At 32.3% G+C, this 12,366-nt stretch overlaps 1 protein-coding gene across 3 annotated transcripts in view; it reads left to right on the top strand.

The window, feature by feature from the left end:
* The window catches only part of LOC111085703 (hemicentin-1-like), a 77,602-nt gene that overhangs the window by 30,935 nt on the left and 34,301 nt on the right, over positions 1-12,366 (top strand). For 2 of the 3 annotated variants that reach the window (XM_022385550.1, XM_022385552.1), the window contains exons 2-4: positions 416-757; positions 9,832-9,942; positions 10,949-11,152. In XM_022385550.1, coding sequence (XP_022241258.1) covers positions 416-757; positions 9,832-9,942; positions 10,949-11,152 — 657 coding nt within the window. The remainder of the gene's footprint in view (positions 1-415; positions 758-9,831; positions 9,943-10,948; positions 11,153-12,366) is intronic. The other variant, XM_022385551.1, reaches the window with a different exon arrangement.

Raw genomic sequence — 12,366 nt, 5'->3', positions numbered from 1 at the left:
TATATATATATATATATATATAAAGAAATTAGACTTTTAGTGAAAAAAGTAAATAAAATACTTCCATAGTTTTTAAAGGTGATTTTTCTCTAAAAGTTTAATTTCTGTATTTTATCACCTTCCAATTTTTCTACATATATATATCTTAGTAATAAAGACGTGTCATATAAATGAAATGTGCTACATTACATAGTAATATTACCTACAACTTATCCTTTTATATTTCTATGACTAAAGTAATAACAGACGCTACACGACTTAAAACATACAAAACGCTGTGATTAAGGTAATCCAGTTCATTATAACTTAGTGAACTTCACATGCCTCACGACGGAATCCTAACTTTTAAACACTGTTACGGTGATACGTGGAATTCTTACGTTAGAAGTAATTTATTTGTTACCTCTTCTTACAGAGCTGTTGGTGTCTCTACAAGGTGTGCTGGGAAGAAATGTCAACCTACCTTGTGACATTACACCGCCAACAACTGATGATGACGTCACTTTAGTACTTTGGTACAGAGATGATTTTTCAACACCATTTTACAGCCTAGACGCCAGGAGAGGCGGTTCGCCTGGAGAAGGAAGACATTCTTCTAGTGACAATTATGCTACCAGAACGTACTTTTCTACTGTCTCTAAACCAGCCATTCTGCAACTTGAGTCAGTTTCTTTAGCTGACAAAGGAATTTATACCTGTCGAGTTGATTTCAAGAGAGCCAGAACCCGTTACTCAGAAGTTTCCCTCTCCATTATAAGTGAGAGAAAACATTTTCCAATAAAACGTTCTAGAGTGTTATCATATTTACTTATAAATTAAGTTTAATGTTCGTGTTTTTTATTCTTTTCCTTTCGTATAAAAGTAATTGCAAAAAATATATCATTTTGTAAGTAACTCGTGTGTCATTAAGTACTGTTAAGTTCATAAATGTTATAAAGAGCCTAGTTTAATACCAACTTGCAGGGATCGTTACTAACGAAACAAACACAGCTAATCTTGCAGAAGCGTTATTATAATCTACTGAAAGTCCAGTTCAGTAGCACGTTTTTTGGGCACGAATGCTATATTTTGTCTTTGATTAGAAAACCGTGACATCCCATTTTCTTTGTATATGCTTGAGTTAACAGTTACAGCGGTATAATGTATGAAAATAGTTACTTAAGGGAGATAAATGTACTGAACATTTCAATCAAACAACCAAATATCCAAGGGCATTACCAAAATATTTACCAATTTTATTTTATAATTTAAATCCTTAAACAGCTACTGGCTATTGTTAACAAATTTCTCATGCCGCCGTCGAAATAAATCATTTAAGGCCTCAAGATAGCGATTAATTATCCAAATTGTAACATTAATGTTTGTTTTAAAATTTTAGATAGTAATACGTTTCAGGATAATTTTTTTCAGAATATTTTATGTTTATTTGCACCTCAGAAGACAACAAATATTTAACAGACTATAAAGGCAATATACTACTTATTTGCTTCTGGAATATTCTATCGTAAATTTAAAGGAGATATAACTGATCCACATTGTAATTTGTTCAGGTTAATTTTACATTCTAACCTTTGTGTTATGTTTTTGAACCTGAGCACATTTTGACCTTTTATTACAGTCTTATATTGTACTTAAAAGGTTAGTGTGGAGAAGTAAAACTTCACTGCGGAAGTATGTGTAAACTACTGATATTCAGGCTTTACCCATTAATTTTACTTGGGGAAAATTATTTCCTATCCCCATTTAAATTCAGAAGATTAAACCACTGATTATATAGTTTATCAGTTTGCTCAATAATGTAATTCGTAGAGAATATTTACCCGAAAATGCATTAATAAGGCAGATAAGGCAGCATGATTGTAGGAGATAGTTTCTCCAAAATTGAAATAGAACTTCCCTTGTTAAGATCAAAGATCGCATTAATCTTAACTCGTAAATCCCTCATTACTTTATTTAACTTCAGTGTATATGCATCCTTTAAAATAATATAATTCCATTTCTCAACTTATGGTAAGTATTAATTTCTCAGAAATAGTGCTCATGTAGTGAATTTCAGCAAAATTAGAAAGGAACTTACCGTTTAAGGGTGCAGATAGATTCGCCGATTTGCGCCACTAAAGTCCAACTAACCAACCAATTATCGTTTACGACTACGCCATATAATTTAGAGTATGACATTTTAGGAACAGTAGACAGTTTTGGAATAAACAGCGTTATACCATTAAGCTGTATCGGTTTACAAAGTGTTATAAGAATAAGATCTCGGAGCTTATCCAAATCAAGGACTGGGAATGTTATAGCACCTAATAAATTACAACGTAAAATCTGAACAATAAATTTTAATTGTAATTGTTAGGTTTATGTTCTTTGTGTCAAATACGTATTCAACAACATGGTAGACTATCACAAGTGTGTATCATGTGCTTCGTTTTAACAATCGAACGAGGATTAGAAAGAAAGGTGAATCTGGAAGGAAAATAGTCCTTGTAATAAATAAGTAAAATCATTAGTGACTTCACAAACAAATTTATAATTATATTCATGAAGTACACATAAAACTTATTTCATCTCAAAAAATATCATGAAATTAAAATTATTTCACCGAAAGGGGACGAGGATTTGTTTTGAATTTCGCACAAAGCTACATGAGGGCTATCTGCGTTAGTCGTCCCTAATTTAGCAGTGTAAGACTAGAGGGGAGGCAGCTAGTCATCAACACCCACCGCCAACTCTTGAGCTACTCTTTTACCAACGAATAGTGGGATTGACCGTAACATTATAATGCCTCCCGGCTGAAAGGGTGAGCATATTTGGTGGGACGGGGATTCGAACCCGTGACCCTCAAATTGCGAGTGGGCCGAGGGTCACCTATTTCAACCACGCTCACCACTAACAGATTCACTCGATGGGAAACGAGGTATAATGTTTCGGAATGTTCCATCTTCAATAAACTAGACTGAACCAAGTAAAATGTTACGTACAAACATTTCTGAAGTTCCAGCATTTTGTAAAGATGAATTAAAATACAGAGTAAAAGAATGAAGTCAATTAAAAAACAAACTCAAAAACAGAATAAGATAGTGTAACAATTGTAACAATATTATACAGGTTATTCAGAACAGACTTAATTGCAGTGAAGCTTGATATTATTTAAAGTTGAGAGTTCATTTATAATAGATAAACTATTTTTAATTATAAGTTCAATATTGGATGATCCGGATGAGATGACTTTGAAACCTTTAATCAAGGTGAGGCGGTTGCTGTTTCCACTATGTGTGGGAATTGCGGAGTCTGGATGATTTGATAGTTGTTTACCAGCTCTGTTTGATACTCTCATAAGTTCGCAGGTGTAGTAAGTACTTCGTTGTAATACTGAGCCATTAAGAAAACTACGATAAGCTGTGATTAAGATTGAGGTTCTGTAAAATCGAATGGAAATAAAAGTTAAAAATAATATTCAATGAAAAAAATTTTTTTTTAAACAGATGTTGAGATTTAACTTTGAGAAAAATATCGTTTATGTCATTAACATGTTAAACACGATATTTTCCAACAAAGTTGAATTGAATCTGAAAGCTCATACCGAATAAGTTTACAGCGTCAGGTGTTAACAATGTTGTCACATTATTGCTCTTGTCTCTAAACTGTTGAAATTATTTTGTATATTTTAATAATATGTTGACAATTCTCGAATTCAGATGGGGATTCAAGGTAATGCTAGAACTGAGAAATTTATCATGTAATATGTCCTTTTTCCATATGCTATTAGGCTACATGATAAACTGTTAAAAGAAGTTAGTACTGAGTTTGCGTGAAACGAAATAGGTATTAAAATGATGATGTACTGAAGTAAATCACATTGTAAGAATTATTTGAAAAACAACAACAACAACAACAACTTTTAACACTTAATTTTGATCTAAACATTATGGCGCCACTAAGCTGCCCCCAGTGGCACAGCGGTATGTCTGCGGACTTACAAACCTAGAATCCGGGTTTTGATATCCGTAGTGGGCAGAGTACAGATAGCTCATTGTGTAGCTTTGTGCTTAATTACAAACAAACAAACCACTAAGCTATTAAAGAATGTTATAATACACTATTCCATGTGCATTTGAAAGAAGCTGAATAAGGATTACTGAAAAAAGTCGATAAACTATAAACATTTGTTTTTAGACATTACCATATGGCGCTATAGCTTGGATTGGCAGAAGCTCAAAGGAAATTAGTGATTCAGATTATCCCAAGTGGGCCGAGTGTGGCCTAGTATTTAACGTTTCAGTCTGCGGATCTAACATTAGATCCGCAGGCTTACATGATAATCACGTCTCCAGCCCTTACGTGTCAGGGTTCGAGACGTGATTATCATGTAAGCCTGCGGATCTAATAGTAAGGGCTGGAGACGTGATTATCATGTAAGCCTGCGGATCTAACAGTAAGGGCTGAGACGTGATTATCATGTAAGCCTGCGATTTAAGTGTCAGGGTTCGAGACTTGATGATGCTAACCACACTCTGCACTCTTTCCGGTGTGGTCACACCTCTAGTGGCGGCAGGTGTGGCTGGTTGTCTTTCTTTCCTCTGATCAGAAGTTTAAAATTAAGAAAGATTATACCTGAATAATAGGAATCTTTGACCTGGGAGTGCAACCTTATACGCATAATATGGAATTAAAGTTCAAAATGCCAAGTACCAACTAAAATTTCAGAATAGGTTCCGAACAAAAAAATGTTCATCTAATTTTAGAATATTTGGTTCTTATGCAACCCAGCCGAGTTCCCATGATGAGGAAAAAAAAAAGGAACATAATTATGTTGATTTTCATGCAATTAGATTAATAGCTAACAAAACTTGATAGGAATTTATTTTTAATACTCGTTTTGTTCTGTAAAATATGAGTTTTTCCTAGAATAAAACTATCTTATCAACAACTTAAAAAAACAACAACTAAGTTTGTAAATTACGACAAACCTAGTTACGAGAGTATTTGAAAACAGCGACATATACGAGAGTAATTTACAACAGGGAGGAGGAAGTAAATGAACCGTGCACAATAAATGGTTTCAGCTTGAAACCATTTATGATTTGATAACAGGGATATGTGTTCTTACCGGTACGACTTTTATCATCGTGATAGATATATGCTGAAGACAAACAAAATATTGCCTCCTATGTTTCCACCTAAATTCCCATGACTTCAATAAACCATAAAAACACTATCCAAAAATACATAAAGTTGTTGTTGTTTTTCTTTTAGTACGAAATTTTTAGTTTATCTATTTCCACAGGACAGGGTCTATAGTTATGAATTATCTAAAATGAACACTTTAGGGTCTATACAGGAGCAAAACATAATTCAATACAGCATTAAGCTCGAAACACGATTAAAAAAACGGTAAAAAATTTGTCTTAAATTACATCAGTTGACCGAAAAGGTTCCCATTTTTTGTGATTTTGATCTATTATAGCTTTTAATTGAGCTATCTATTCTCACACGGTTACGAAAAAAAAACAAACAGCAACAACAACAAAAACAACAGAAAAACGCTAGACAAAATATAGCTTCGCAATAAATTCTTCTCCAGGGTACAATATTAAACAGGTTTTTAGATATTGCTATTTTTACAGCAAATAGCAAATATTGTTTACAAATTAGTTTACTAGTTATTAAATTAATAGTTAATATGTGATTAAGTTTTACAGAAAAAGTATAGGATGAAACAAATAAACCAGTAAAAATATTTTGACATGGTTTTGTTTTATTTTAATAGTGTATTGCTTCAGAGCTTAAAACATATTTTTGATTTATTCAAAAATTATAAAATTGTGAGTTCTTCATTTAATCTATCATTTGTTATATAATTAATTACAGCTACTCATGTAAACTTTAACTTAATATATTTATATTCAGATTGAAATATAACATGTTCCTGTTTCCATAAACAGGCCTCCAGGTGGCAAGTCTGTGAGCTTGTAACACTAAAAAATCCGCTACCCGAGATGGGCATAACAAAGTTAGCTTATTGAATATCCTTGTACTTAAGCCCCCCAGTGGCACATCGGTATGTCTGCGGACTTACAACGCTAGAAACCGGGTTTCGATACCCGTGGTGGGCAGAGCACAGATAGCCCTTGTGTAGCTTTGTGCATAATTAAAAACAAACAAACAAACAAAAAAAAAAACAAAACCTTGTACTTAACAACAAACAAATTACCCGGGATGGCCAGGTGGTTAGGGCACTCGACTCGCAATCTGAGGGTCGCGGGTTCGAATACCCGTCACACCAAACATGTTCGCCCTTTCAGCCGTGGGGGCGTTATAATGTGACGGTCAATCCTACTATTCGTCGGTAAAATAGTAGCCTAAGAGTTGGCGGTGGGTGGTGATGACTAGCTGCCTTCCCTCTAGTCTTACACTGCTAAATTAGGGACGCTAGCGCAGATAGCCCTCGTGTAGCTTTGCGCGAAATTCAAAAACGAACGAACAAAACAATGCCAGATCTTCTTCCTCGCATCATACCCGTGATATAATAAAATTCTGCAAAACTTTGTTTTTTTAAATCTTTTAAACTCTAGTTAAGTAAACACAAATTATTTTATGTTTTTTATTAAAGCTATGAGGCATAAGTTATCAATATATTCACATGTAAAAGTAATTAATCCTGATTGTAAGTTTAACTTTAATTGCAGTACAGCAACAAATTCTGCCTCTACAGAACCTTTTGAAATATGTTGGTCAGAAACGTTAATCGTTAAAGAGTTGATCGATATATAGGTCTTTCTCAAGTTTTTAAACATTCTTATGTCAAAACAGATTGGATTTTTTGGCCTAGTTCTGTTCATACGCATTTATATTCTTTGTTTTAGCTTTGGATGACTAGGTGAGAAAGGTTAATACGATATTTTACCATCAGTGTTTCATATAAATCTTACAAATACTTACGTCAGAACATTCATTTTCCTCAGTAGAAATATATCTTGTTTAAACTGTATAAGGTAGGACGTGTTTGGATGCTGGGAGATTGTATCTTGTTTAAACTGTAAAAGGTAGGACGTGTTTGGAAGCTGATTAATTGTATCTTGTTTAAACTGTGAAAGGTAGTACGTGTTTGGAAGCTGGGAAATTGTATCTTGTTTAAACTGTTAAAGGTAGGACGAGTTTGGAAGCTGGGTAATTGTATCGTGTTTAAACTGTAAAAGGTAGGACGTGTTTGGAAGCTGGGTAATTGTATCTTGTTTAAACTGTAAAAGGTAGGACGTGTTTGGAAGCTGGGTAATTGTATCTTGTTTAAACTGTAAAAGGTAGGACGTGTTTGGAAGCTGGGTAATTGTATCTTGTTTAAACTGTAAAAGGTAGGACGTGTTTGGAAGCTGGGTAATTTAAAGTTTAGCATGACATAGAGTGCCGAAGGCTTTTATTTTAATATTCATGATAAAAACTTATTTTTTATTGTTGTAGGCCATATTGAAGTAAGCGTGAATAAGTTTTTATGTTCTATGTGAAGACATTGATGAACATTATTAGCGTCATGTTTCGTGCATGAACTATCACGGCAGAATGAGTCAAATATAATGTATAAATGAACTTGTTTTTTGCTTTAAATTACAATAGATTTTACGGGTTGAGGATTTTAAAAGTGTGTGAAACAAAAGGACTATATATGTAATAGCATTTAAATTATTTACTTTAGCCAAAATATACTTTATATTATATAGCATTCTATTTTAACGAGAGCGTTTATCATCGAAAACCAAATATTACTATTTATTCGAAATTGAAGCTAGTTTCATCGGCAGCAACTGAACATGTAAATTACTTTTACGATAGTTTTATGCGCAGCAATTGAACGTGTAAATTACTTTTACGATAGTTTCATGCGCAGCAATTGAACGTATAAATTACTTTTACGATAGTTTCATTTGCAGCAGTTGAACATGTAAATTACTTTTACGATAGTTTCATGCGCAGCAATTGAGCGTGTAAATTACTTTTACGATAGTTTCATGCGCAGCAATTGAGCGTGTAAATTACTTTTACGATAGTTTCATGCGCAGCAATTGAGCGTGTAAATTACTTTTACGATAGTTTCATGCGCAGCAATTGAACGTATAAATTACTTTTACGATAGTTTCATGCGCAGCAATTGAACGTATAAATTACTTTTACGATAGTTTCATGCGCAGCAATTGAACGTATAAATTACTTTTACGATAGTTTCATGCGCAGCAATTGAACGTATAAATTACTTTTACGATAGTTTCATGCGCAGCAATTGAACGTATAAATTACTTTTACGATATTTGGCGAAAGTTTTGCTAAAAGATTTTACTTTTTCAACTGATAAAAAGTACACAAACGTGTTCTTTTTTGTTTCTTTGTCGCAATGTTACAACAACGTTTTCGGCAGTAGGTTAGATTTGAATGTGTTTTTTGTTTTATTGTTGTTTATTAAACAATGTAACCCTGTGAGGGAGTTGATAAGATTACATTGTCTACAACAACTTAAAACATGTTCAAAAATCTTAGATATATAGCATTGACATTCCTAGGATTTAGCTGTTGACTTCACGTCCCGTTGTTCTACTGAAAACTTTCATATGAAGTTGTCAGTCTGAAGTGTATAGCATTGATAACATCATTTTGTTCTTCACCAGCGCATCGGAATATTAAAACAACAATGTGTACGACTTTTACTAACTTTTTGTTTCGTCATTTTCACTTTTCTTATTTGAATCTTGCGATTGAAAGACACATTCTTTTACTATTGGTGTCTTTTGATCAAGTCATAAATCAAATCCGTCAGTCTTTCTTTACGATAAAAGCATTTGCAGATATATGACTTTGAATAAATCGAGTCTAAATAAAACTAAGGAGCAAATGTTTCAGTCACGTTAGATTGTACACCAGTATCTGGTGATTAGGAACGGTAAAGCTATATTTCATTTACCAAGTAAGATTTGGCGATTAGAAATGGCAATGCTACTTTTATCTAAATGATGAGTTAATCCATTGTAACGTAAATACATTCACATACATATAAATATATATTTTTTTCAAATAATGGCTTAAAAAAACAGTTTCGTAGCATATGTAATTTATTCAGAGATTTAAATACTATTAAGTTTAGGTGCAGGAAATACAGTCAATCACTTATGAGAAAAGAAACAAATAGTAAAACTACTGGAGTTCATAAACTCCCGATTATTCCACATTGTAATGAGTTTTTGATTGCATCACAAGATTAACTTGTAGCCCGTTTGGCTGACTAGTCAGCACAAACCCAAATCATTGGCTAAACTTGTTAAAGAATTTTCACCTTTTAAAATAAAACAAATTGATTTCGTAAAAAAAATGTTTTAAGGTACATATTTTCGTTAATTATGTTTATCATGTATCAAACAAAAAAGTGGTACTTTGAACTTCCAATATCAATCGAAAGAAAACAATTAAATTTTTATTTAATGAATAATTTTATTTTGATTGTTATTTTGTTTCATTAAAAACAAAGCTACACAAAGGGCTATCTGTACTCTGTCCACAACGGGTATCGAAACTCGATTTCTAACAGTATAAGCCCGCAGACGTAACACTGAAAATGTTCTGCCGTATCATATACAAAAAAACACAATTAAAAAACGTTTCAAACGTCTTTTAATGATACCATGTTATTAATGAACTGTCATTGCTTAATTATAGAACATTAGCACATTTGTTAAAACCGATATAAGTGAAACATAAATGTCTGTACACTTTACTACGACATTTACGTGTTTGATCATGGTTATGATGTCATGGTTTTCATTAATAATTTGTTATTTGATGGTTTAACAGTTCCACCGAAGGATCCAGTCATAATGAATAGAAATGGAGAAATTCTGAAAAACATGATTGGCCCCTTCAATGAAGGAGATAAACTGGAACTGATGTGTGAAAGTGAAGGTGGTGAGATATATACAACATAGTTTAGAAGTATCTGGAATTAGTTACCTGAAACCTACAATTGTAAACTTGTTATAATTAAGAAAGCTGAGAATGAACTGTTATTAGTTTCCGTTTTGGTCTACATTTCTATTTTAAATTTAGGTTAAATAAAAGAGATTTTAATTTTATAATCCTAGTGGAAACTTGATTGTGAACTTTAAACTGAGCTTTTGACCAAATGTTCTACAGCACAAATATAATTTCAGTTGCTTGGGCTTATTAGATATATACATATATATATATATATATGCATGTATATAGAACAGTAAAATATAATGGAAATAAAACACACACACACACACACACACACACATATATATATATATATATATATATAGATAGATAAATATATTTTATAAATTTATGAAATGGCTATTAATTTTTTATTTTATAGGATTTCAAGAACATGTAGTATTTATGATTTATTCGTCTAAATTATTCAGAAGACAAACTGTTTAAGATACCGAAAATAAACATCAATCTACCATTCGATTCACCATTAGTCACTGAGTTATACCAATTTCGAGAATTCCTTCCAACGTCATTAACCCATTAATGAATTTGAAAAAATATGTAGCATTGATGTCACTGATTTATTCTTCTAAGTTATTCAGCAGACAAGCTGCTTAAGAAACTAAACATAAATATGAAGCCCAACCTATCATTCCCTTAAACACTTGTCCTTGTCTAGAGGGTGATAAGGAGTGGAATTTCACGAAACCAGTTTAACTAAGTGACAAGTGGTGAACTGAATGATAGATAGGCTTCATATTTATCGTTATTATGTTAAATTTTGAGTTCTTTAATATGTTTTGTTTTACTTGGTCTCAATATTTATCTGACGTAACCCAGTACATTTTTTTCTATCACATAAAACACAGGATCAGAAGACAAAAATGAAACATGGTAGATCGTTTGGTTGATAACATATCTATTTTGCTTTATAGTTTTTTCTTTTCTGCTTTAGGATTTCCTATACCAAAGCTTACTTGGTGGCGAGGACCTATGCTACTAGACAACACCTATGGAGTTACACCCCATAACATCAGCTTTAACCTATTAGAAATTTCTGAACTTAAACGTCAGGATTTGTTTACAGAATTTTCCTGTTTGGCTTCCAACAATAACATATCTCTACCGGCGTTGGCCTCCGTAATGGTTGATATGAAGCGTAAGGACAGTAAAGCATTAGTCAATTAGCAGAGATCCGCAAAACATTTGTGGTCAAATTAGTATCTTTATTGCAACAGCAATTCTTTAAATACAGGATTTCTAGAATAATACAAAAGAATTCTAATCGTATATAAGTCCACTACTCTTAGTCCTAACATTAGTTAAGCCTTGATTAAATAGTCTATATTCGATAAAGAGATAAATTAACACTGTAACTTGTGTACGTTTTTTGCTTTAGTTTGGTTAGGACTAAACTTTATCGCATTAATGTTATTAATAAATGTAAACTTATAAAGTTGTTCTACGACCTAAAGTTATATATTTTTAAAAACTTGAATGAGCTTATAATATATTGTTGTAGAAAATGTCTATCGAAGTATATTTACATCCGCCATTTTTGAAATTAAGTGCGCATGCATGCGCACTTAGGTCGTAAGGACAGAAAAAAAAGAGAGTATTATTATGATTAGCAAGTACGGAAAACAAACAAAAATATAGACACATAAACATTAACAGGCAAACCAAAGAGGCAGATAATATTATATTACCGAGTAAGAAGGGGGAAATATAATTAAGTCACTGTTGTCAAATCATAAGGCAAAATCAATTAAAATATCTGAATATGAAAAGCAAAATGTTAAGTCGATCCAAAACAAAATCAATATGCAATTAAACATATTGGTATAATTATGATCAGGCATTATACTTTTTTCATATTTGTTTCCTATTTTGTAATTATAGACTCAAATTGCCTGTATTATTTTGTCATTAGTTTAGGACATATAACTATGTTAATTGATTCACATAATGTATCTACCTGAATCCTATTATATTATATACATCCATATTCTTATTTATTAATTACCGAACAACAAAATCAGTTTTAGTAGTAGAATGAGATAGCTAAAGCGTCTTTGTGCTGATAAGTTTAGGATCATACATTTACTAATATTGCTATGAACCATAAACCGTACATCTACAGCTATAATTTTTTAGGGACTTCAATTATGAACAGTAATAATTGATGAAATATATATCTTTCATAAGTAAAAAAATTCTAATTTATAATTTAAACCGTCAAATTGTCTACGTAATGGTAATTTTTCTGATATGACCGTAATGTGAGATGACTAATTTTACCGACCCCTCGACGTGGATTCCTGTACGTGGTGATGGGACCTCCCAGGGAACGTTCTGAATTTTCAGTTACTT

This window comes from Limulus polyphemus, unplaced genomic scaffold (genome assembly GCF_000517525.1).
Source record: "Limulus polyphemus unplaced genomic scaffold, Limulus_polyphemus-2.1.2 Scaffold563, whole genome shotgun sequence".
Taxonomy (NCBI): Eukaryota; Metazoa; Arthropoda; class Merostomata; order Xiphosura; family Limulidae; genus Limulus; species Limulus polyphemus.
This window is presented reverse-complemented; position numbering and strand designations above follow the sequence as displayed.